Source organism: Balaenoptera borealis (genome assembly GCF_965194805.1).
Source record: "Balaenoptera borealis genome assembly, chromosome: 1".
Lineage (NCBI taxonomy): Eukaryota > Metazoa > Chordata > Mammalia > Artiodactyla > Balaenopteridae > Balaenoptera > Balaenoptera borealis.
In genome coordinates, this window is record NC_138860.1 from 110976169 (window position 1) to 111000838 (window position 24670).

General features: G+C 44.1%; 1 protein-coding gene across 4 annotated transcripts in view; it reads right to left on the reverse strand.

The window, feature by feature from the left end:
• Positions 1–24670, reverse strand: part of SLC44A3 (solute carrier family 44 member 3) — an 82294-nt gene that overhangs the window by 29205 nt on the left and 28419 nt on the right. For all 4 annotated transcript variants that reach the window (XM_082384426.1, XM_082384425.1, XM_082384427.1 and 1 more), the window contains exons 8-10: positions 23947–24071; positions 19672–19858; positions 9191–9356 (exon numbers count right to left, since the gene is read on the reverse strand). In XM_082384426.1, coding sequence (XP_082240552.1) covers positions 9191–9356; positions 19672–19858; positions 23947–24071 — 478 coding nt within the window. The remainder of the gene's footprint in view (positions 1–9190; positions 9357–19671; positions 19859–23946; positions 24072–24670) is intronic.

Sequence of the window (24670 nt, forward strand, 5' to 3'; positions counted from 1 at the left end):
GAAGAAGATGTAGACATTCCAGAAGCTGAGTTACCACATGAGAGAGAAAACCTGAAAAGAAGGCCAGCTCACAGACCAGGCCAGCTTGTGGAGCCAGGAGTCACTCAATACCCGCCCTGAGGACTAAACGCCACCCCACAGGGAAAGGTCAATCAGCGGAGGGTCTTGGAGTCCCCACTTTCTCTCCCTAGACCTTCTTTCCATGTTCAAAGGTAACAGCATCTTACCATCATCCCTCCTCCGCTATGCATGTGGCTGGGGCCTTCATCTCTGTTACCTTCACAACCAGCCAAAACTGCCTTCAGGAAGAGGCTCTGATTACACCTGGTGAAGCTTAAACTGAGACTTGACCGTATTTTGAGAATTGGCGTTCGGGACTGCAGTGCAGCGAGGGGTGTATTGGGCGGCTCAGTGACGGGCTTGTGAGGATGCTAGGTCCTCCCGTCAGGCCTGCGCCTCTGTCTCTAGGGAGTACTGCGTGCTGAGCATCTTCTACTGGGTTCTGTGGGTGGCGGCGGTAGGAAGACCCCGGGCAGTGTGAGAGAGCAGGAGGTTCGAGGATGCGCCCCACACACCTAGCTCCCCTACTTTTAAACTTGCGGCTGCTGAGTGCTAAAGGTGCCTGGCCCTGTGCAGTTGAGCCAGGGCCCCAGGACACTGCGTCAGCTCAAGTCACTGGGCAAAGCATTTAATGGTTCCATTCATCCAAGTCTGTAGCGCCTCTGAGTCACGGTACGTAAGTGCTGTGTTGCAACTACTATTTGCTTGGACAGTAGAGCATAAGTCGAATCCCGCAACTTCGGGGTCCTAGAGGCACGTTTTAGCTCCGGTTAGATCCAGCCTAGCGCTCACTGAGAACTCTTCAACAGTATGGAAAACGCATTTTGTGCTACGGCTCCTGGACAAGGACCGGGCTTGCACAGGATGGATGGCCTCCAATGTCAATCTGGTCCTGAGCAAAGGAGCATGGTGTGTCCCCGCAGAGACCTTGCCCTTTCCTGATACTTCTTTCAGCAAAACTACTGCAAGATGGGATGGTGATGACTGTGGGGAAGCTGTGAGATTCACCTTTCCAGTCCCAAAGAAAATGGAAGCTCTTTGCTATGAAGAACAGGTCCTCGGCAGCTCTTGTCAGGGTTAGGAAACTCATCTGTCTCCTACCTAAATTCCTTAGGCTCCGCTGTGATTCCACTTCGTCACTTCCTCCTCAGCAAATCCAAAGCAGCTGGAAGCCATCTTTTGTACAGTGGCAAAGGATGAAGTCATGCCTCGTGCGTCCCTTCTCCAAACGGAGCGGTGCTGGTTCCTTCCCATCACACCTCAGCCACATCTTTATGGCTCTCAGTTGACCCCTCTTCAAGCAAATGGTTGTAAAAGGGAAATTACACAGGTTGCCCATGTCCTGGTACTTGATGGTCTTTGTATGAACTCTTCAGCCCTCTTACTGCTTAAATGAATGACAGAGATGAATGCACTCTGGCTATATTTAATTCTCACCCTGCGTGCAGGCTAGAACATGAGATCAAAGAATTGTGAGCCCTGAGATAAGGAAAAACCTTGAGGTTTCAAAATTAGCACACAGTCAAAAAGAATGCAGAACTCTTTAATAAATGAAATAGTAGTGCTAAAAATAAATCAGCATGCATTTTAGTTTGAATTAGTTTGTTTATTTTAATCAAATATATGAAATATCTTAAAACGTCAAATAGTACTGCTAGGCGTAACAGGAAAAACAACAGTTTTCTTTCCCCACCACTAATTTTCTCTCCCTGGAGGTAATATTTTAGCTGTTTCTTCTGGAACTCACCCTCACACTTCTAAATTACTTGTTCTTACTGCTATTTCTTGATTTTGTTTTCAGCCTCAGAGACTGTCAACCAACTTCCCACCATGGAAGATGCAGGTTTCGTTCTCCTACACAGCCTAAACTCCCCAACACACTCATTTTCCCACTCCTCTTCTTCTCAACATAATTACACTGAAGTTTTTAATGTTTTTTTCCCAGTTTTATTGAGATATAATTGACATATAACATTATGTAAGTCCAAGGTGCACAATGTGTTGATTTGATCCACTTATGTATTGAAAAATGATTACCACCATAGCGTTAGCTAACACCTCCATCACCTCATATAATTAACCATTTCTTTTTTGTGATGTGAACATTTAAGATCTACTCTTTTAGCAACTTTCAAGTATATAATACAGTCTTATTAAGCTAATCACCATGCTGTACATTAGATCCCCAGAACTTATTCATCTTCTATCTAGAAGTTTATACCCTTTAACCAGTTATCTCCCCTTTCCCCTACCCCCAGCCCCTGGTAACCACCATTCTACTCTGTTTCTGTGAGTTCAGCTTTTTTAGATTCCACATATAAGTGATATCATCCAGTAACTGTTTTTCTGTGAATTATATCACTTAGCATAATGCCCTCAAGGTCCATCCATGTTGCTGCAAATGGCAGGATTTTCTTCCTTCTCATGGCTGAATAATATTCCATTATATATATCACATCTTCTTTATCCATCCACCTTTCGATGGACACTTAGGTTGTTCCCAAACCTTGGCTACTGTGAAAAGTGCTGCAGTGAACATGGGAGTGAAGATATTTCTTCAAGATAATTTTTTTATTTCCTTTGGATATACACCCAAGAAGTGGGATTGCTGGATTGTATAGTAGTTCTGATTTTAATTTCTTGAGGAACCTCCATACTGTTATACTGTTTCCATAATTGCTGTACCAATTTACATGCCCACCAACAGTGCACAAGGGCTCCCTCTTTTCTACATCCTTGCCAACAGTTATCTCTTGTATTTTTGATGATAGCCATTCTAACAGGTATAAGGTGATATCTCATTGTGGTTTTGATTTGCATTCCCTGATGATTAGTGATGTTGAGCACATTTTCATGTACCTGTTGGTTATTTGTATGTCTTCTTTGGAAAAGAAGTTCAGTTCCTCTGCCCATTTTTTAACTGGATTTTTTTTTTTTACTATTGAGTTGTGTGAGTTCTTTATATATTTTGTTTTTTAACAGCTTATCAGACATACAATTTGCAAATATTTTCTCCCATTCCATAGGTTGCCCTTTCATTTTGTTGACTGGTTCTTTTACTGTGTAGAGATTTTTAGTTTGATGTAGTCTCACTAATTTTTGCTGTTGTCGCTTGTGCTTTTGGTGTCATATTCAAAAAATCATTTCTAAGACTGATGTCAAGGAGCTTTTCCCTTATGTTTTCTTCTAGGAGTTTTATGGTTTTAGTTCTTATGTTTTAAGTCTTTAAACCATTTTGAATTAACTTCTGTGAACAGTGTAATACAGGGGTTTAATTTTATTCTTCTTCATGGGGTTATCCAGTTTTTCCAGAAACATTTATTGAAGATATTATCTTTTCCCCTTTCTGGGATCTCAGTTCTCTTCTATTGATCTATGGGTCTATTTTTATGCCAGTACCATACTGTTCATATAGTACCATACAATACTATAGCTTTGTTGTATAGTTTGAAATCAGGAAGTATGATGCCTCCAGTTGTGTTCTTCTTTCTCAGGATGGTTTTGGCTATTTGGGATCTTTTGTGATTCCACACAAATTTTAGGATTTTTTTTTCTATTTCTGTGGAAAATATAATTGAAATTTTGATAGGGAATGTATTAAATCTATAGATGGCTTTGGGTAATATGGATATTTTAACAATATTAATTCTTCTGATCCATGAACGCAGGATATATTTCCATTTGTTTGTGTCTTTCTTTCATCAGAGCCTTGTACTTTTCAGTAAACAGATCTTTCACCTCCTTAGTTAAATTTATTCCTAAATATTTTATTGTTTTTGATGCTATTGTGAATGGGATTGTTTTCTTTATTTCTTTTTCAGATATTTTGTTGTTAGAGTATAGAAATGCACCCATTTTCTGTATGCTGATCTTGTATCCTGAAACTTTACTGAATTCATTGATTTAAGTCTAACAGTTTTCTGATGAAGTCTTTAGGATTTTCTATATATAAGATCATATCATCTGCAAACAAAGGTAATTTTACTTCTTCTTTTCTGATTTAGATGCATTTTTTCCCCCCTTTTTCTTGCCTGATTGCTCTGGCTAGGTCTTCCTGTACTATGTTGAATAGAAATGGTAAGAGTGGGCACTCTTGTCTTGTTTCTGATCTTAGAGAAAAAACTTTCAATCTTTCACCACTATGTTTTAGTTAATGTTTAGGGTTTACATTATCAGTACATATATAAAATAAAATCAGTACATAAAAAAAAAAAATACAACCAATCCAAACAGTGTATTCTGATTATATTTCCTTTTCTGTACAACTTTTGGTTTTTCCTTAAGTTAATAATGTTTCACATTTTTTATTTGCTTGGTTTTCCATGGACTTCATCAAATGCTTCACCAAAGTATAAATTTTTTCTCCACATATTCAAACAACACATCTTATATTCTCAGTTTCCTTTTTATTTTTTCTTGGAGACATCCCTCCTGGAGCCCACTGCTCTCCAGCTCCTCCTTGGACTGGTTGTGCTCTATACCTGCTGACTAGCTACCCTCCTGGGGATTCCCTTCTTTTCTTTACTGTGTTGGAGCCCATTTCCTGAAACTCATGCTTTCCTCCCTGGCTTACTCATTAGTTTCAGTGGAGAAAGGATGTGGGGAGGAAATCTTTTGGGATGTTGTATGCCTGAACAGGACTTTATCCTCCTTTACTCTTGACTGATAGTATGAGTAGGTCTAGAATTCTAGGTTGGAAATAATCTTTCCTTAGAATTTTGACAGCCTTGTCCTACTGTCTCCCTGCTTCAGAGTTGCTGTTGAACATCAGATCTCATTCTATTTTTTTTTAAATTAATTAATTAATTAATTAATTAATTTATGGCTGTGTTGGGTCGTTTCTGTGCGAGGGCTTTCTCTAGTTGTGGCAAGCGGGGGCCACTCTTCATCGCGGTGCGCGGGCTTCTCACTATCGCTGCCTCTCTTGTTGCGCAGCACAGGCTCCTGACGCGCAGGCTCAGTAATTGTGGCTCACGGGCCCAGCTGCTCCGCGGCATGTGGGATCTTCCCAGACCAGGGCTCGAACCTGTGTCCCCTGCATTGGCAGGCAGATTCTCGACCACTGCGCCACCAGGGAAGCCCCAGATCTCATTCTAGTTTTTTTTTTTAATTTAATTTTACTTTTTATTGAAGTACTGTTGATTTACAATATTAGTTTCAGGTGTACAACACAGTGATTCAATATTTTTAAAAATTATACTCCATTAAGGTTATTATAAAATATTGGCTGTATTCCCTGTGTTGTACAATATATCTTGTAACTTATTTATTTTATACATAGTAGTGTGTACCTCTTAATTCCCTATCCCTACCTTGACCCTCTCCACTTCCCTCTCCCAAATGGAAACCACTAGTTTGTTCTCTAAATCTGTAGGTCTGTTTCTGTTTTGTTATAGTCATTCATTTGTTTTATTTTTTAGATTCCACATGTAAGTAATAACATATAGTATTTGTCTTTCTCTAATTTATTTCACTAAGTATAATCCCCTCCAGGTCCACCCATGTTGTTTCAAAATAGCAAAATCTCATTCTTTTTTATGGCTAATATTCCATTGTATAAATATACCACATCTTCTTTATCCATTCATCTACTGATGGACACTTAGGTAGCTTCAATATCTTGGCTGTTGTAAATAATGCTGCCTGAACACTGGGGTGCATATTTCTTTTTGAATCAGTGCTTTCATTTTCTTTGGATGTATACCCAGCAGTGGAATTGTGGGATCATATGGTAGTTCTATTTTTAGTTTTTTAAGGAACCTCCATACTGTTCTCCATAGTGGCTGCACCAATTTACATTCCCACCAACAGTGTACTTGGGTTCCCTTTTCTCCATGTCCTTGCCAACACCGGATATTTGTGGTCCTTTTGACAACAGCCATTCTGACAGGTGTGAGGTGATCTCTCATGGTCTTGATTTACATTTCTCTGATGATTAGCAATGTTGAGCATCTTTTCATGTGCCTGTTGGCCATCTGTATGTCTTCTTTGGAAGAATATCTATTCAGGTCTTCTGCCCATTTTTAAATTGGGTTCTTTATTTTTTTGATATTGAGTTGTATGACTTCTTTATATATTTTGGATATTAACTCCTTATTGGTCATATCATTTACAAATATCTCTCCCATTCAGTAGGTTGTCTTTTCATTTTGCTGATGGTTTCCTTTGTTGTGCAAAAGCTTTTAAGTTTAATTTGTTTATTTTTGGTTTTGTTTCCTTTGCTTGAGGCGATGGATCCAAAAAATATTACTATGGCTTATGTCAAAGAGTGTTCTGCCTGTTTTCTTCTGCGAGTTTTATGGTTTCCAGTCTTCCATTTAGGTCTGTAATCCTTTTTAGTTTATTTTGGTATACAGTATGCAAAAATGTTCTAATTTCATTCTTTTATATGTAGCTGTCCATTTCCTGGCATCGCTTATTAAAGAGACTTTCTTTTCCCCATTGTATATTTTTGCCTCCTTTGTCATAAATTAATTGAACATAAGTGCATGAGTTTATTTCTGGGCTCTCTATTCTGTTCCGTTGATCTATGTGTCTGTTTTTATGCCACTGTAGCTTTGTAGTTTTGATTACTGTAGCTTTGTAGTACAGTCTGAAGTCAGGGAGTGTGAAACCTCCAGTTTTGTTCTTTTCTTCAAGATTGCTCTGGCTATTTGGGGTCTTCTGTGGTTCCATATAAATTTTAGGATTATTTGTTTTATGTCTGTGAAAAATGTCATGGGTATTTTGATCAGGATTGCATTAAATCCATAGATTGCTTTGGGTAGTATGGACATTTTTGCAATATTAATTCTTTCAATCCATGAACACAGGATATCTTTTCATTTATTTGTTTCATTTTCAATTTCCTTCATCAAAGTTTTATAGTTTTCAGTATATAGGTCTTTTACCCATTCTAGCTCTTGATATTTTGCCTGTGATCTGTTTTTCTCTGTAAAGCTTCTGGGATCTTCTCTTTACTCATGTCTTCCAGCTCTGGGAAATTTTGATAATTTCTTCCCTTCTTTTTTCTTTGTTCTCTATTGCTGGAACTCATATTAGTCGGATGTTGGGTGTCCTAAATTAGCCTCTGATTTTTTATCCTTTTTCTCCCATTTTGCATCTCTTTATCTTTTTGTTCTACCTTCTGAAAGAGTTCTTCAACTTTATATTTTAATCCCTCAATAGAAAAATATCACTTTGCAATCATATTTTTAACTACAAAGAGGTCTTTCTTGTTCTCTCAATATTCTTTTTTTTTTTATTCTTATTTTATGGAAGCAACATTTCTTGGTTCTTTCTGAGGATACTATAGTTGTCGTTGTTGTAGTTTTCTTCTGCTGCCTGCATTGTCCCTATTTTCCCTAAGTTCTTTCTGTTTGTTTGTTTTGTTCATTTTGATCTTTTTCTTTCACTAGAGGCTTCTTCTAATGTTTAACAATCATTGGTTATCAGTTCACATTTAAGAGTGAGGCACTGAAAAGTGAATTAGAGGTTCTATATGAGGGTGACTGCTGACCGGTGAGTTTCACGACCTGGTTCAGAGTCAGGGAAACAGGCCATTTCATTGGGGGACCCCCACATGGCACCATCTGTAGGTCCTTTCTTTGGGTTAGACAATTTCTCCAAAGAAGAATCTGATAATCTCCTGCCAAGGAAATATCAACCTGGCTGTCAACATCCTGGAGGCTAAGCTGTGGAGTGTGGGTTGGTAGTAGGTAGAATACTATTCAATATTTAGACTTTCACTTGCTCCCCCTTCTTTCAGTGCAGAGCCTTGCCCCAGCCTCAGCTGTACCAGATGCCCCACATCCAGACACTCTCTGATGACTTCTCCAGAGAGCAAAGCTCCCGTCTTGTCTTCTGCCGGTGTGAAGGAGGGGCCCTGGGGCCCAACTGCTCCTTAGGAAGACCTTTAACTAATCTTTGGAAGCACATTTTACATTGAGCCTCTCTAGGTTTTTGTGGCTCAAACCAGCCTCCTCTCCCACGGAATGCACAGAGATAGGGAGATAGTCACTTCACTGGAAGTTAAATAAAAAGCTCTCAATGAAAATGCTTTGATTTTGTGGTACTAAAATAGCACAGAATCACTGCTGTCAGAGATATATGACTTGCTGGCCAATTTGGTTAGAATAATCTCTGCTCCTCTACTCAGGAGTAAGCAGCACACACCACCCCCTCCAACGGCTCAAAGGTTCTCAATGCCAAGGGCTACAGCCCTTTGTGCATCCTATGGGCTCTCTAATGATGGAGGCTCCCAACAGCACCTCTGTAATAAAACCCACAGTACTCCTTATCATCAGGAGGTAATTGCTCAATGGCATGAATCATCCCTGGTTGACTTTCTTACCCCCACGAACCCTCATGTTTTTCTGCTCATTTAGGCTGAGAGATTAGAGGAGGATCAGCCCCATAGGAGTAAACTTCCTGTTCTGAGTCCAACCCTGTCATTCTACTGGCCGTGTTCTTCTTGCCTGTGGCTTTATCTTTGCCTCATGGAGAGTAGCACACACAAAAAAGGTAAAGGGTTGAGATGTGTATGTGTATGTATGTGTGTGTGTGTGTGTGTGTGTGTGTCCTCAATTATTTTGATGAGGTAAAGGAGGATAAACACTCAAATAAGTATCATAGCGAACAGAGAAGCAAGTAATTAATTCACTAGCACTTAACTATCTGAACATGAATTATATTTTATAGTCATGTACAATTCCCTTAGGGTTTAAAATTGTTTTCCAAGAAAACATTCTCCTCATTTTGCAGAGGATGAAATGAAGCTCGCAGAATTTACTGAAGTGTGCTCCAAATAGATCAGTAATGTTTTTAAAGTTTGAAGTCAGTAAGAATGGATATTTACAGGAGAAGTCAACCCTTTCTTTTGGATATCTTTCAATTCTAAGCTGTACAAATACTTCCCTGTTGGTCTTCCTTCTGGGTTTTCTAGCTTAAAGTAAAAGAGGTTGGAAATGTGACAGATTTAAGATATAACATTTCTTTTTACTACCAAATGAACATCCTGCCTAATTTTGAGCTTGGTCTTTTACTCTTGCCAATCCCTTTTGAGAGGTCATGTCAAAATTCCAAAATATCTTTTGAGATACACAACATGAAGCACATAGACAAATCAATAGGAATAACATGCTAGACCTACCTGTTGAAATAACATGTAACCACTGCCCCAGCTATAGTCATTTGCTGGCATGCAAGGATGAATTCACTAGTCCAGATGAGGCCAATTAAATGGTACCACCACATATACCGAATGCCTGAAAGAGGCTTATATTCCACTTGGCCGCCTTCGATGACCTGTGCAGCTCCTAAAGTTTAAAACACAAACATGCTTTATACCTATGTTTTCCTAAGTATGGAAGAAGGTTCAACAGGCCATGCTTCCTCATACCTGGGCTTTGGCATTACACAAAACACAGATGCCAAAGTAAAGTTTGAAATACCCACCATAATATAAGATCTTCATAGAAAAACTAAAAATTGAGAACACACATTTAACTTATGAATAATATTAACAGGGATAATTATGATGACTGATTGGTAGGCAATTTGCAAGGCACTTGACCTATACTCTAATACTCACCCCGCTTTACAGATATGAAAACTGAGGTTTGGAAGAGTCAAGTGACTTTTGCAAACTCTCATTGCTCATGACTAGTGGAGGGAGAATATAAACCTGGACACACTGGACTCTAAACCCATGGTTTTTCTACCACAACACTTAGTGATGCAAACAAAACTTATGTTGATGAAAGCACACAAAGCCATTAGGACTCTGTTATAGAACCTCACTTCACCAAAAGTTTAGACTTAATAAAAGAGACAAGGATCTTCATTTTTTCAAAGGGATTCATTTCAGATTTCATTTCAAGAGCAAACTCTTCTAGGACATTTAAAATATCTACTGGGCCTCAGTGTTAACCTTCTAGGTTCAAATCTCAGCTTCACCCCTTTTTGGGTAGCCTGGGGCAAGTTATTTGGCCTCTTGGAGTTTTAGTATCCTTATCTGTAATACCCATATGCTGGTGGTAGTTCAAGAGAGAGTAGAGTGGGATTACCTGGTCAGTGTTGGCCCAAAGAAATATCGTTACATAAGTGATAACGATTTTTATTATTACTATTAAATTTCAGGAGCACAACACTGTATTAAACTGAGGCCAGTGAGGTAACCCCAGCAATGCTCTGCCATTCACTGGTTATACCCTGCTTTATTTGCTCTCATCTAAAGAAGCCTTTGAATTAGCTCTGCAATTCAATTCAATTCCATTTGGATCTAGTAAAACCAAATCCCAGCTCTGCAACTGCATTTGATTTCTAGATGTCCTCTGCTGTGTATTTTAAATAAACTACTGTAAGAAAGAAGATGGCACTTTGGTCTTTGGCAAAACCTACAACTTGAAGAACATTTAAAGATAGTTTCATATTTCCTTTCACAGCTATAAATTGCTTTTATGTTCATAATTCATGTGTCTTTAGACATTCACAATAGGGTCTGTGCAAACGAAGTGAGAGAAGATAATCATGCTGTAGAGCAAACTAATTCCACAGACTAAGGCTGGTCTTAGTAACTCACGCTCTGTGTTCTGCTGAACAAGAGTCACATTGTGAGAAATAGCGGAGCAGCTTGGTTTACAGAGAGAAGTTAATATCTTATTGAACACTGGGCTCATTCTGGCTTGGAGGCAATCTCTGGTTCAGGTAAGGCACTGATAAATGCTTATGCTTTTCCAAAATGGGTGTGTTTCAGAAAAGCATTCCCAATCCCAAAGGAGGTGACCCCTCACAACTAACAAGCAAGTGTAGGTAGATCAGGTGAGTGGAGACTTGGAGAGCCACTCCTGGAATAGCAGAAGTGATGGGGCCAGTCAACATGCACACTGATGCCCCCACAAGGTCACCAGTGACGGGGACAGACTACAGTTTGCAAGAACAGGTCTACAACATCACACATGGTTTGGGGGTGGATGACGTTTCCAAAGAACAGGAGGGATGACTTCCTTGACAGACAAAAGGCAAGTAAGTACAAAGGCCCTGGGTGCTAAGGGGGGATCGTCTCTCCTTGGGGCTGCCCTGTGCTGCCAGTGGCACATTCACATACATCCCAGCTTGGCACACTGATGGCAACAGTCAGCAAGTAGAGAATGGCTAAAGGGACAAATCATGATCCACGCAGGGCTTCACGCCCTTGGCATTCCACACAGAAGCAGAATTCATAAATTATTCTTGACTGGCTACTTGTTTTTGAACATCTTTACTGAAGCCATCATCTATTTATTTTTCTGGTTCCATTATACCAAACTATTTAAAGGTTTTCTTTTAGGGGAGGGTTTTTCAACCTCTCAACATAGCAACTGGCATTTGCGGTCAGATAATTCTTTGTTAGGGGCGGGAGGGATGGAGGCCTGTCCTGTGCATTGTAGGATGTTTAGCAGCTTCCTTGGCCTCTACCCATTAGATGCCAGGAGCTTCTTCCCTCCCCTCCTCCAGTTATGACAACCCGAAATGTCTCCAAACATTGCCAAATGCCATGTGGGGGACAGAACTGATGCTTGAGAACCACTGCTTTAAGCAAACATTCTCTGAAGAATCAGGCGCTCTGGCTTCAGGAAGAAGCTTAGGGTGGGGCAGGCGTGTTTATGCGCACAGGACTGCCCTCTCCTGGATGGCTGGGTCGGTGCAGGCAAGAGCCTCTCATCAAAATACCAGTTGCTTGGTTACTAAGGGCCATTACAATATAGCTACCGCTAAGTGTAGCTAACGGGCCTGGGAACTGGATCCCAAGATAAGATTGATCTAGGGGGATGGTGGTGGAAAGGACACTGAACTGGAAGAGGGCTTGGTTCCAATCTCAGCTTTGACGTTTGTGATAAGCAACCTGGGCCTCGGTTCTCTTATTGTAAAGATGAAGAGGGAAGACAAGATGAACTCCAGGGCAGTAGTTATACAGTTTGAGAGTCATGCAGGCTGAGATTCACATCTCTGCTCTGTCTCCTAATGGCTGACCAACCTCAGGCAAGTTATGAGGTTGTGGGACCTTTTAAAATCTCTGTTTCATCATCTGTAATCTGAGGACACTCATACCACACTAATACCACTCCCTTGTTGATTCCATCTAGTCTCACGGCTCTAAAAGCCATACACATAGCTGTTACGAGGATTAAACAGGTAGGTGCTTAGAACAGTGAGTACAATATAAGGTTAGCTATAGTTGAGGTATAAGTAGATATGATTCCAGGTCTGAAATGAGCAAATATTTATTTAGCATATACTGCATGCTAGAATTTTGCTGGACATTAGCCATTAGGGGAAAAAATGAAAAAGGCAAACACAAAAATCAGAAAGAAGATATCATCAGAGTGAATACCACATTTGCTACTTTAGTTTATTCATCTCCCCTTCTTCTGGACTGTTTATAATTCCTCCTCCAACCTCTAAGAGTTTTTTCCCATCCTCATGCTCAGACAGTGGCCTCACTTCCGGTTTCTCTAAGAAAACTGAAGCAATCGGAAAATCTCTGCTAGCACCTACCCCCATCTCTACCCCTTATCAGCATGTGTCCATAATCGGACCCCCTTAATATGATAAACTGTCTGTGATCCTAAGGCCAATCCCTGCACTAGATCCCCTTTCTCACCTACTTGAAGATATCACTCCAGAAATTTTCCCTCTCTTTCTTGCTTCATCAGAATATTCCTCTCTACTGAATCATTTTTAATCACCTCACATCTCTAAAAAAAAAAAACCCTACTTTTTGACTCCCTTTCCTCCTCCAGCGTCCTTCCTATTTCTCTGTTCCTATTTACAGCCGAACTTCTAAGACCGTCTCATATTCTTTCCAATTCTTTTTTCTCCGCCTTTCTCTTAAACTGCTCTAATCGTGATCCATTCCCCCACACTTCTCTGAAACTGTTTTGTTTCACTTCCATGTTGCTAACTTCAATGGTCAATCCTTAGTTCTTATCTGACTTATCAGCAGCACTTGACACATTGAACCCTTCACCCCAATTCCAGGACAGCACATTTTTCTCCTCCTGCCCACTGGCTGCTCCCTTTCAGTTTCCTTTCCTGATTCTTCCTCATCTCCAAGACCTCTTAACATTGACATGCCCCAACGCACAGTCCTTGAATTTCTTTTCTATCTACCCTCATTCAAATCTCATGGTTTTAAATACTATTCATGTGTTCCCCAATTCCCAAATGAGATCTCTAGCTGGCCCTCTCCAGAAACTTCATACTCAAACAGTTAACTCCCTACGTGACATCTCCATCCAGCTGTCTAAAAGGCATCTCAATCAACACAACTAAAAAAGAACTTCTGCTCTTCCCCAAAAATGCTCCAAAGTCTTGTCCCATCTCAGTTGATGGCCATCCCATCTTCCAGTTGCTCAAGCTAAAAAACCTCAGTTTTATCCCCAACTCCTCTTTCTTTCACACCCTTCACCTAATATCAGGAAATCCTTCAGAATCTGATATGTCACACCATGTCCACCATTACAACCCTGTTCTAAGGCACCATCACCTCCTCCCTGGAGCACTGCCATGAAAATGTAAGTCAGATCATGCCACTATGCTGCTTAAAATGCTGTAATGACTTCCCATTTTAGAAACAAAGTTCCTATAATGGCCTACAACGCCCCAGGATCTGAGCCTGTGCTTTCTCTGACACTCACCTGAACCATTCTCTCCCTCGATCAGGCCACTCTCACTGAATGGGCCTCCTTGCTGTGTCCCCAGCACCTCTCCCTCTTGCTGTTCCCTTTGCCTAGAACATTTTCCCTTCCTTTGCATAGTCTCATGGCTCTGCCTTCACCTCCTTCAAATGTTTGCTCACAAATTATCTTCTCAACAAGGCCCTCCCCAATCACTAAATTCAAAATTGGACCCCCCTCCTTAAGCATTTCCTATTACTCTTCTCTGCTTTATTTTTCTCCTTACCACTTATCAACTTTTAATATACTATAAAATTCACTTACTCATTTAATGCCAATCTCCCTCTAGCTTCCAAACTAGAAGGAGAGCTGTATCTCCAGCATCTGTAACAGGGTCTGATATAATAAATGTTCAATAAATATTTGTTGAATGAATGATTGTATGAATGAATGAATCAACCTTCCTCAAGTAATACATCCTATCATAGAGATTCGAGACAACTTTCTAGAAGTCTTCCTAGAGATCATCATTATAGCCTGGAGGAAATGCATCATGCAGCTAGCTGTAAGTCTGGGTATTACAAGCAAGCTTTAAAGCATTTTGAAAGACTGAGGTGATATTGATATCATATTAATGAGGTGATATGGATATCAATATTAATGATCAATGTAAATGGCAGTTTCTCAAGGGAGGCAGTCCAGTTGGTTGGGATAATTTCCCAAAGGATGCAGGCCCGACTTAAAAGGGTTCTATATTCTGGCACATTCTGTACACTTGGCCTCTTCCAGCAAACTGGCTCAGTGTCCTGCTGACACCCATCCTGCCTGTGCCCCCTGCTGGCTCAGCTTCTGCTCTGACAGCACGAGGATTAGGGCAAAAGAGAAGAAAATCTCATTGACAGCGCACCTGTGGTTCACCTCGTTCTTTCTGTGTATACATCTCATTGAACACAACATTGATGTGAATTCACTTACTGACTCAGCACACACTTACTGAACTCACTCAAGGGCTGTGCACTGACCATAGAGACAGAAAGAAAAAGACACAGCCCAGGCCCTCCAGATGTTCATTCTCTTGAGGGAAGACAACACACAAGTCATTATCTTGCATTATTGTTTTTTATAGGCCTTATCACTACCTGACATAATCTATTTACTTATTTATGCTCTCTTTCCCCACTCACTAGTACCTTTATTTGGTTCACTGCTGTATCTCAGTACCCAAGCCACATAGCAGGCATTTGATGAATATCTGTTAAAAGAATGAAGAATATAAAAAATGCAGGGAAAAATGAAGAAGAAATATCTAAGTATGCCTGGGCAATTTATAGGAGATTTCCCAAGAAATATATTACTCAAAACAAATCTTGAATAATGACTAGTTTTCCATGAAGTTTGGGGGAAAAAGTTGGGGTGAAAGTTAGGAGGAGGAGCAGATTCTAGACAAAGACCACAGCAGGTGCAAAGGCACCTAGATGTTCATGGAGATTGTTTTCCCTCACACTTCCCCACAGGGACCATAAATTTCTGAAAAGCAGGAGCTGTTTTAAATTTCTCCTGAGCAATCTCCCTTCCCCCTGTTCCTAGGACAGGACTGGGCCACTAGGAAACTTTTGTGAAATAACTTCAATTATCTTCTAGATCTCTGATAACTTAAAAAAAGGACAATTTTCTTTTAGACTGTGTTCTCAAATATGCCATGCAGAGCAGAGAATAAACCACAAAGCTGAAGCTAGTACTAGACATTCTCTAGTTGACATTAGTTCCTAATATAAGGAACACATACTGTCTCTTATTTGCAGAGCAAAGCTCTGGTCCCATTTCAGCCTCCTAACATCCTTATGAGGAAGCCTGGGGAAAGCACCAGTTTCCCACTGTATAAAAGGAAAACAGGAAGCCCAGAGGATTAACATACAAGGAAGGCCAGAGCCATCCTGGATCCCAGGTCCCTGGATGGGAGACCCTCTGTCCAACCTTGCTGCCTCCTTTCCAAGCATGGTCCTTTGCCTTTAAGCACGCTGAGCACATCCCTGCGATGACCTCTTCTAACTGCAGTACCAGTGGGAGAGAAAGCCCCCCCTTCCCCAAATGGGCCTCTTTCTTCTACTGTTCTGACTCTGGGGCATCCCAACCACCTTAGGGTAACTGGGGGTCATCAGATCAACTGGGCTCTTTCCAACCTGCCAACTGCACCTACTGGATTCCCAAGGTTATTTCCGTTTTCCTGTAACTATTATTTTCACTGGATTTAGTAGTCACTGTCACATTGCTGGTGGCAGACAAGTCCCAGCTGACTAGTTGCTGTCATTACTGAGGGCCTCGTTATGCTCCACTGAAACAATCCTCAAACAAGCCAGAGTCTGTCAACTAGTCAAGAGACTGATTAACAGTCACTAGAGAAAGAGCTCATCAAAAAAATGGCAAAAAATGATCAACCTAAAGTTCACTTTTTCTGCATTTTCTTTTCTTTTTTACACATTAAAATATTAACTCATTCAATCATCTGACACAATAAAAGTCTTACAGTATTTACCCACTGAGGACACCCCACAGCACTGGGAACATTGGGTTGAGACTGAAGAGAGAGCCTGAGGGTTCTGGGACTTCCTGAGGGACATGAAATGAGACAGTCAGGTGCTGTGCAGGCATCTCTCACCACCCGGATCACCTGGGCATCTGCTGAAGATCAAAACAAGCAGCAGATGACCTGCCCAGGCCCAGAGCCCATCGTCCTGGCACTGCATGAAAAGGCCTTTGAAGTCAAAGGGAGTTCTGTGCACCTGGGTCGCCCCACAGGTGAGTGGAAAGGAGAGGCAGGTGGCCTAAGGGGACAGCGGATCTGGTTTCTATGACGCTCAGCCCCGGGGAAGGGGGGAAGGCAGTCACTCTGTGAGACACCCTCTCTTGTGAAGCTGAACATCAACCTGCCCACAGACCCCTACGGTAGGTCCTGGGCACCCGGTTTCCTTTTCTGCCCTTCAACTCCTCTCCCTTGTGCTCATTTTGCTCCTTCCACAGATAGAGAAGGGCTGGGCTTTTATATGTGACCCTCTGATGTGCTGCCTTCGGCCCTACAGAGCAGCCCACTATCTCCCTGCCCCTCCTCTCGGTCCTGGGCTGAGGCTGTGTAATGTCCCCAGGCCCTGGGCCCAGCTGGGGCCGAAGTGGGGGAACTGAAGGAGAGCCCTGCTAGCAGCTCACCCCGAGTTGGCCTTGGGGCGTGTTCCTCTCCGACTGCATCCCCAACTCTCAGGACCAGCTCTCGCCTTGTCCCCTGTGAGCAGGTTCTCTCCTGTGCTTGGACATGACCCCACTAAATCCCCTTTGCCTCTTTCCGTACTTTCCGATCTTCTGGTAATTTCCAGCCCATCCTCTGAGAAGCCTTCCCTGACTCGCAGAGGGGGTTGGAGCTCCACTGTGCCGCTCCATAGCTCCCTAAGTTTCTCTTCTTGCGATGTTCATCAGCCTTTGCCATCCTCACCGTGGGGAGAGGCCACCACTCTTCCCCAGTGCCTTGCCAGGGCCTCGTCCCCCCAGCGCTCACCTAATGTCTGTGCATTAAAGAACGAAAGAACGTGTCCTGCTCCAAATCATTGAGGGTTTAACCACAGAGACAATTCCCTTCACCCAGACTGACAGCCCATAAGGACAGCGGGGCGGGCAGCTGTGCCCTGGAGGCTGGAGTAGGAAGGTCCCTCCCTGGTCCTGAGCTGTACTTCCCGAGGCCTCACCTCTCCTCTGCGGTTCTTCAGGGCGAGGGCCCAGCGCCACAGTCCACCACCAGAGCGTCAAGCCCTGCCACCTCCTGCCACACCTCACTCCCAGCCTGATCTGGCTTTAGCCTCTGGCCCTGTCATGTTGCCCTCTGGCCGCAGGTCCCAAACACCACATTACAGGCCTGCATTCACCAGCCAGCTGCTGTGGTCACAATACTGCTTCAACTTGAACAGACAAACCTGAGGAGGTCTAATTTGATCTCCTAGCTTTGTATCCCAGACACAAGGGACATGCGAGGTCGTGGAAAGAGCACAGGTTCTGTTCTAGATCTCTGGCGTCAGTAAGAGCCATCACACTTTCTAGCTGGACCTTCAGCAAATTGCTTTCTCAGAACCTCAGTTTTCTTGCCTGTAACTTGAACATAACAACACAGGCATCGAAAGGGGGTTGCGACACTTAAAGGAGAGAACATAAGAAAGCACCTAGTGCCGAGCTTAGAATTTGGGAAATTTTCAACAAATGCTTGCTTTCCTGCAGGCACCGAGGCCATTGCTTCCCTTTCCGCCAGGACTAAGACCACGTCAAGGAAATGAGCTGGAAGATGCTTGTTCAGTGTTGCCCTAGTTAAGACTTCCAACTGCCCTGCAATTCACAGAACCTCTCATTTTTAGGTTGTGCATGGCTGCCACCAACGAAATGACATTTCCTGTCCCCCCTTGCACATAGGAGTTGCCATGTAACTGGGATTTGGCCAATGGCTGTAGGTGGAAGTGTTGTCATGACATCCCTGCTACCTTCCTCACAGCTCGAATAAGACAGGGTGGTTGGAACTCGAGTGTCTATTTCAGCTATGAGGTGGAAGCAAGTGGTAGGCTGTGCAGCAAGAAAAAAGGCGCGTGGGTCTGTGACCTCTGGCAGCCCATGCTGGCATGGGGTCTCCTCCTGTGGGCTTCATTTACATGAGAGAGAAATTACCTGTCATCTTGTTTAAGCCACTGTTCTGAGGTTTCCGTCACTCTCACACTAACCTCATCCTGATTGATTACTGTCCTGTGCCTGTTTGAACAAGGTTCCCTGCTGGATAATTATCGGAAGTGCACTGCAGGCCTTCAGCAAGCTTCCAGAGATCCCCGACAGAAGAGGCTGCCCCTTGAGCATCTCTAAGCTGGAAACATGGGCTTCCAAGGGCTTGAACCTCCAGAGAGCTGGCTGCCCATCTTGGAGTAATCTCCACGGGTTCACTTTACTCCAGAAGAGAGGTAAGAGAACCTAGTTTACTAAGAATCTACTACATGTAGTTATTCCTACATATACAACTGGAGCCTACAGGGAACAGAATAAACTTGATAAACCATTAAGAAATTATGTTAGCCTTGTTGCTTTGACATCTGCTGTGGTTCTTATCTGCCTGGTGATAGTCTCCGAAAGCAACTTACTCTTTTGTACTCACATCAGAGTGTGAGTTTGGGCCTTAACTAAATCAAATCGAGGAGTGAGTGAGAGAAGATCTAGAGCAGTATCACTCAAATGGGGCCATAGACTAGTGGCCTGGGCTCACCCTGTATGTGATTAGTCCACAGTGAGATAAGGAGCTTGTGCCAGAAGGAAGGTCAGCTGCATCACTAGGCCTATCGTCTTGTTCTGCTGACATTTTTTTTTTTTTCACAGCAAGACTTTCTTGACGGAGGAAGTGATGGAGGGATATACATTCTGGCATAAGCTCCTTATCCGGTGTCAGACAACCCTTTGAATAGCACTGTTCTAGAATGTGGTTGCTCTCTTACAGGCATCCAAAAAAATATAACCCTACCACAAACCGAGTGAATCAGAGTCTCTGAGGATGGGGCCCAGGCATCTGTATTTTAGTAAAGCACCATAGCAGATTCTGAGGAATATCTCTGGTGGAAAACCACTGTATAGATATGACAGCAGAATGGAGGACAGTACTGTCTTCCCAGGAGCAAAGCAATGTGAACATCTGTGCACACTTGCTTTAAACTTAAGCTCATTCTTCTGAGCACAGCATTTTAACAGGGTCTTTCCTGGGTTCTTTTTTTCACATACTGATACAAAAGAGGAAAAAGAATTTCCTGCTTTTTCTCCCATGACAGAGCCCCAAGCACCGTCACTGTTGCCATCAGATGCCTTTAGCTGCATGGGAAATTTGGTCCTTACAAAAACAGGCCAATGGTTCCAGAACGGTGAGGCCTTCTGTGCATGACCCCAGGGTGATGGACCCCACTCCCACTGCCCTTACCTGCAGTTCCCAGGCTCAGGAGTACAGCCATCCAGGTGACCCAGAAGAAAATGAGGATAGCAAACGTCCACAGTGGCTGGAACAGCAGGAAAGGAGAGTTGCTGATGGCTTTATTTGTGACTCGGAGAAGTTCAACTGTCAATTTTATTCTCTTTCTGAGGACAAAAATCAAGACGAGCAGAACTGCCTGGTGAGAAAGGGGTTAAATTATTCAAAATAATGAAGAACTGAGAAGAGCTGAAAACAAACCCTAATATTTTCCTGACATCTCGGCAAACAACTCTTTTAAGATAGTTACTCCCTACTTTTATTATAATAGAATAGACATATTCTCAAATACTAACTGAGCATCTACTATGTGCTGATACTTATGCTAGATCCTGCTGCTACAACAGTGGACAAGACACAGCCCCTGCTCTGAAGGAGCTTGCAATCTGGTCAGAGAATGAGAGAAAACGAGAATAAGGTCCTCTGGGGTCGGGGAACTGTCTATTTCTTTTTCCCTCCACAGCACCCAAGATGCTCAGAGAATGCTGAAGGACTGCAGAAGGTCAAGCGGACACAAGTATGAGGGAAGAGGACAGTGATCGTGCCTCAAAGCAACCTTCTGTGCCTCCTCCTCTGCTGTCTTTGGCCTCCCTGTATATAAATATCGTATGAAAGAAACAAACCTCCCTCTACCCTCACACCGCGGTCCAGCCACCGTCATCTCTTATCTCCTTCACAGGCGAGCTTCTTCAAGTACTGGTCCACACCAGCCATCTGCACGTCCATACCTGCACCCATCCTTCAGCTGCCTGTAAACCTCCAGACCCCAAGACTCTCCTGAAACTGCTCTCCCCAAGGTCACCTCATCTGACCTCCTGAATGTCAAATCCCACGGAAACATTCCAGATCTTGCTTGACCTCAGCATGGCGTGTGAATCTCTTGTTCCCTCCTCTTTTCCTAAAACTTTCTCCTTTGACTTCTGTGACTGCTCTTTCCTCTGGCTCTCCTTCTACTTCTTCAGTTCCTATTTCTTGGGATCCTTTGGGTGGTCTCTCCTACTCCTCTGTGGTTTTAGAATCCTTCTTAGATGCTGATAACCTTTAAATAAAAATCTCCAGGGTCCAGTGGTTAGAACTCGACGCTTCCACTGCAGGGGGCACGGGTTCGATCCCTGGTTGGGGAACTAAGATCCTGCGGCCAATTAAAAAAAAAATCTCCAGCCTCACCTTTCTCTAGGTGCTGGATGAGTAAGCACTTCAGTTACTGACCAGGCCTTGGGTGTCCTACAGGGTGTCAAACTCAACTTGTCCAGAACCGAATTCATTATCTTCATACAAAAACTTATTTCCCCTGTATTCCCTACTCCAGTGGCCCTAATTTTCCTGGACTCTCCAAGAAAAAATCAGGTTCCTCTCTTGCGTGCTTCCATTTTATCCCATACTTACCCTACTGTAGCACTCAACATACTCTACTGTAGATGTTTATTGTCTGCATTTCACATTACATCAAGCTCCTTGAGGGCAGGGCCGTCTGTTATTGTCAAGGACTGGCACAGTCCCAGCACACAGCACAATCTCAATCACCTCGGACTCAGTTTCCCGATAGAGCTCTCAATCTATCCTCTCCTCTCTATTCCCACGTTGATGCCACAGCTCAAGTCTCAACGTCTCTCATCCAGACCCCGGTAGCCTCCGCACTACCTTCTGCTTTTAATCCCCTTAGCCCCCTACCCCTGCCTCAATCCCTCCTCCGACCCAAGCTAAAGGGATCTTTGTAAAAGGTAGAGTCAAGGATATCATCTCCCTGCTCAAAATCCTTCAACATCTCCCCAAAGCTCCTGGATAAATATCGAAATCATCATCACTGTAAATCAGGATCTTCCTGGCATGGTCCCTTCCTGCCGAGGGAACTTCCTGCAGGTTCCTTTCTTGTCTATGTGACCCCTCACATGCTACTCCCTTGGCCTAGATGCCCTTCCTCTTCCAGCTGGGCTTGGGCATTGCTGCCCTCAGGGACCTCATAATCAAGTGGAGGAAAGTCAGAGGGCAGTGGGATAAACTCTGCAAAACTGCTCCCGGGGCTGGGAGCAGGGCCTCCTGCCATAGCTGTGGGGACTGGCCTGAGGAGCCAGGGAAGATGCCCGGAGGAGACAGTAGGAATTTCCATCTCTGTGTCCTCAATGCCTAGCACAATCAACAAGGGAGAGGGACATTTTTTGTTACTGTCGTTTTTTAAACGTTTAAAATTTACGTTACGTTACGTTAAAACGTTTAAAATTTTAAAAAATTTTAATGAGGCAAAATGATACAATCTTTAGGCAAATAAACTTGGCTTCTAGCTCCTGAGTGGAATGGTAAAATGTGTGTGTTTCAATGCGTGTGTTTTTCAATTATATAATATATACATATATATGTATAAAATGCTCCCCTCACGTTCAAAGTACACCAGGATACTGACCACAAGTGATGAGTTAACTCTAACCCGTCACTTCCCCAGTCTCAAGGGAGATCAGCATTACCCACTGGGGATGGTGCCAGGGGTGCGGGCTGGGCGGGGTGGACAGCAGAGCTGACTCACCGCAGGGGTCAAGCCTCAACGTCACCCTTCTGGGCTCTAAGCTGCAAACTGCTGCACCTCAGCCTGTGCCCCTAGGCTGACACACTGAGGCGAGCATTCGATGCCGTTCATCCCATTGTCTGCATCGCTGCTAGTGGTTTTATTGAAACCACTGAAATAATATTCCTAGGCAGCCCCCCTCATAGGCCGCCCTCTCTCCCCGTGTTCCACGTCATGGCGTTGCTAGCCCTGTAATTCACATCATCGTGGGGCGTGTGTTATCTCTGTGCTTTGTCCTGCCAGGTGCATTGCTTAGTACAGGGCCCTGGGCATAACAGGCGCTCAGTAAATGGTGATGGTGACAGAGAAGCTAGGGCTCTTATGAGAACAAGCGTGCCAGCACCCAGGCCTTGGTAGAGACTGAGCAGCAGTGACACACGTGTTAAATGAACGGTGTGCGAGCCGTGGGGCGCTTCCTCGCTCTGCTCTCACAGCCTACCCCTTCCCTAGCCTGACCCTCGGTGAAAAGCATTCCCCCGACCCTGGCATCTGGCGGCCATTAATGGTTCAGTGTGTGAAGACAAAGGGAGCCCTGTGGAGGGCTGGGGGTGGGGGAAGGGGGAGAAGCAAGCTCTCCCAGCTCCCAGCCCTGCTCCTCCCTGCCCCTAGTGCCCAAGAGCCCAGTACGCCGCCTGGGGTGCAGGGGGGCCTTTCTTCTCCAGCCTCCTGCACACGCCCTGGCTCAGCTACGGGCCTGGTCCCAGGACGAACCAGGAGCTTTGCTTTATCGGATACTTGCTCACTGAGATGCAGTTCTCGTGACAAACATAAACCTGACACCTCACTAGAAAGGAGAAAACGGCAAGCCTGTGCCAAACGTGAGAACCGAAGGATTCCCTTAGAGGAGAGAGCTGAGCTGGTGAGAGAATCTGCCCTTGCTGAAAGATTTAATGGGCGTGTGGAAACCCCGGCGGCCAGGCCTCCATGAAACGGTTAGCAAGCCACACACTAAAGGATGCCCGTGGGCCACCTGAAATCAGTTGCCGACCCTCTCCGGGGCCCTGTGATTCCAGAACTGCTATCAGCACCAGGGGAGGGACCAGAATGATTTTCAGTTGCCAACCACCCTCCCCCAACAACCAGTATCTCCAGGCTCAATGTTCTCTGTTTGCCGGCTCTCAACTAGGGAATTCACCAAGGAGGCGGCGGTTCTCTCAAACCAACTTAGCCTAGCAGCCGCACGTCTGGAAACAAAGGGCTCTCTGTGTTCAAGGGCAGTGCGAGCTGTCACAGCCTTGAGAGCGGAGCATCCACTGGCTAGAGCGGTGGCGACTCTCCGCAAACCAGGAAATGGGAACTGTTGTATGTCTGGCTCCCTCTGCACGCTGCAGCGTCCACCCTGTAGCCGCCTGCGGGTGAAAGCGGCTCTACTGTGTGCAAGGGCAATGAGTCAGCAAGGGGACGAACCAACCTCTGAGATGGCGGAAGTGACCTGCAACGAAGTCAGAGCGTTTACGCATCTTTTTGAAGGCTGCAATGCGTTCCTACGTAGGTATCGCAAATAAAACACAAAGGCACTAGACACGTATGTACGCTCACTACACTAACATGTATACACATTCTGCAGTGAAAGAAAAACAAGTGCTCGTTGTTCTTGGTTAAAATCTAATTATTTGGGTTTCAGAGTTCTGGCCGGCTACGTGATCTACTGCTGGAAGGGTGCTTCTTACCGTGATAACTGTAGACACAACAGCAAACCCCAGCAAACACTTCATATTCTCCCTTTCTGTGTCCAATTCTGTGCTGAGGTCATTAGTATAGTCATAATACAGCCACCATAAGACACCACAGACAACTGCAAAGCAAAACACCAGCAGAACTCAGCGCGCATGCCATGAGCTAACCACCGGCCCCTCCCTTCACACCAGGCAGCCCTGCTCAGGCAGTGGGTCCCAAATCCCTGGGGCTTTGCAGGCAATGACCGGCCCTCTGAAGCAGCTGGATGGGGCCAGCTGAGAACCTGCCAGACCTGGGGTGACTGCCTGTCTCTGGGAGACGCAGGGAGGTGACTCCGGAACACAGATGTGTCCTGTCAGCCTAGCCCATGGGTGGGGCTGGGTGTGAGCAGGGAGGAAACTACACCAACGGGGATGGTGAGAGGAACAATATTAGAGTCTAAAGTCTAAAATTTCCAAATGAGCTCTGCGGGTGACAACTCCAGGGGCAGCCTGGATATTGGCTTGGCACCTACAAAACTGGGTGGGTGCCCCGACATTGCAAATGCTCTGCATTTAGGTACTAAGTGCCACCTGCACCGCATCCACAGTGACGACAGGGAGGTCACAGTCGTCTTTACTAGCCGTAGGTGGGGAAGGCACCCTCACAAGCCACAGTGCGTGTCCTCCAGCGCCTGCACGCTGGGCACCTGTGATCTGCAGAACTGATTGTTTAGGG